General features: G+C 66.3%; 1 protein-coding gene across 3 annotated transcripts; it reads left to right on the top strand.

The window, feature by feature from the left end:
* Window positions 1-118: 118 nt before the first annotated feature.
* Window positions 119-1,398, top strand: MRPS34 (mitochondrial ribosomal protein S34). 3 transcript variants are annotated; one of them, XM_011957468.1, is made up of 3 exons: window positions 119-477; window positions 630-672; window positions 778-1,398. In XM_011957468.1, exons 1-3 carry the CDS (start codon window positions 157-159, stop codon window positions 1,068-1,070), a joined length of 657 nt encoding a protein of 218 aa, XP_011812858.1. In that variant the 5' UTR covers window positions 119-156; the 3' UTR covers window positions 1,071-1,398. The 3 variants fall into 3 exon arrangements, with proteins under 3 accessions (XP_011812858.1, XP_011812857.1, XP_011812856.1); XM_011957467.1 differs by having other exon boundaries at window positions 143-477; window positions 757-1,398; XM_011957466.1 differs by having other exon boundaries at window positions 143-477; window positions 630-1,398.
* Window positions 1,399-1,538: the final 140 nt, after the last annotated feature.

The following is a 1,538-nucleotide window of genomic DNA, read 5'->3' on the forward strand; positions in this document are numbered from 1 at the left end:
CCGGCCCTGGCGAGAGACCCCCGCCCTCCCGGGTCCAACCCGCGCCATGGCCGGACCGACTTCTTTTTCGCTTCCGGCCGCGCCCGAACACTTTAGCCTGAGACACCGGCCTCTTCCGGCGGCTTCCGTGCGGAGCGCTGAGGACGCGGATCCGCCATGGCGCGGAAGAAGGTGCGTCCGCGGCTGATTGCGGAGCTGGCACGCCGCGTGCGCGCCCTGCGGGAGAAACTGAACAGGCCGCGCGACTCGCAGCTCTACGCTGTGGACTACGAGACCCTGACGCGGCCGTTCTCTGGACGCCGGCTGCCGGTCCGGGCCTGGGCCGACGTGCGCCGCGAGAGCCGCCTCTTGCAGCTGCTCGGCCGCCTCCCGCTCTTCGGCCTGGGCCGCCTGGTCACGCGCAAGTCCTGGCTGTGGCAGCACGATGAGCCGTGCTACTGGCGCCTCACGCGGGTGCAGCCCGACTACACGGCGCAGGTGCGTGCACCCCGTCCGCACCCCGCCCCTGCAGCCGCCTGGTCTCCCCGCCTCCCCTCCTCCCTGCAGGTTTGCGTGTCTGAGGCTCCAACCTCCTGATCTCGGGGGCCGAGAGCCTTGCGAGCTGACCTCGCTTCCCTCTGGCTTTGCAGAACTTGGACCACGGGAAGGCCTGGGGCGTCCTGACCTTCAAAGGTAAGGCTCGGGAGAGCTGGTGGAGAGCGGGTGCCCGGCAGTTCGATGCCGACCACCGACGGCACAAGCAAATGTGTGTGCAGCACGCCTCTTTTCCTTCATCAGGGAAGACGGAGAGCGAGGCGCGGGAGATCGAACACGTCATGTACCATGACTGGCGGCTGGTGCCCAAGCACGAAGAGGAGGCCTTCACCGCGTTCACGCCGGCGCCGGAGGATAGCCTGGCCTCCGTGCCGTACCCGCCGCTCCTCCGGGCCATGATTCTCGCAGAACGACAGAAGAATGGAGACACAAGCACCGAGGAGCCCATGCTGAATGTGCAGAGGGCACGCATGGAACCCTGGGACTACCCTGCAAAACAGGAGGAGAAAGGAAGGGCCAAGGGCACCCCCGTCTAGAATGCCAGAGCCAGCGGGTGGCCTGAGGGGCTGCGAGGCAGCGGGGATCTTGTTGATGAAAGAAACCGTCTTCGCGTTACACCCGAGTCTGCCTCTCGGAGCTGGGAGGTCACCTCCCGCGACGTTTTCTGAGGATCTGCATTTTAGTGGGGGAGGGCTGGGGCAAATCGCCACCTGTGTCTTTCCTCTGGCCCTGCCGCGCCCACACCCAACTCCGAAGGCTCACGCTGGGGAAAGCGGGAAGCGCTAGCTCCCCTTCCCCCATGAGTGCTCTCTTTGCCTGGATCCCGGCAGAAGCTATGGAAGGGAATAAAGAGAAAAGAAGTACTCTGGATGCGGTGTCTTTGCGCGCTGTCTTTAGGACCGGGGAGAGAAGGGCTGACGTTGTGGTCTTGGCCCTGGCCGGGGGGCGGGGGCTCGGGCGGTGCGGAGCAGGGCGCCGCGTGGGTGGAACCACCTGGGCGGGTT

Source organism: Colobus angolensis, unplaced genomic scaffold, assembly GCF_000951035.1.
Source record: "Colobus angolensis palliatus isolate OR3802 unplaced genomic scaffold, Cang.pa_1.0 Scaffold443, whole genome shotgun sequence".
NCBI classification, from domain to species: Eukaryota; Metazoa; Chordata; class Mammalia; order Primates; family Cercopithecidae; genus Colobus; species Colobus angolensis.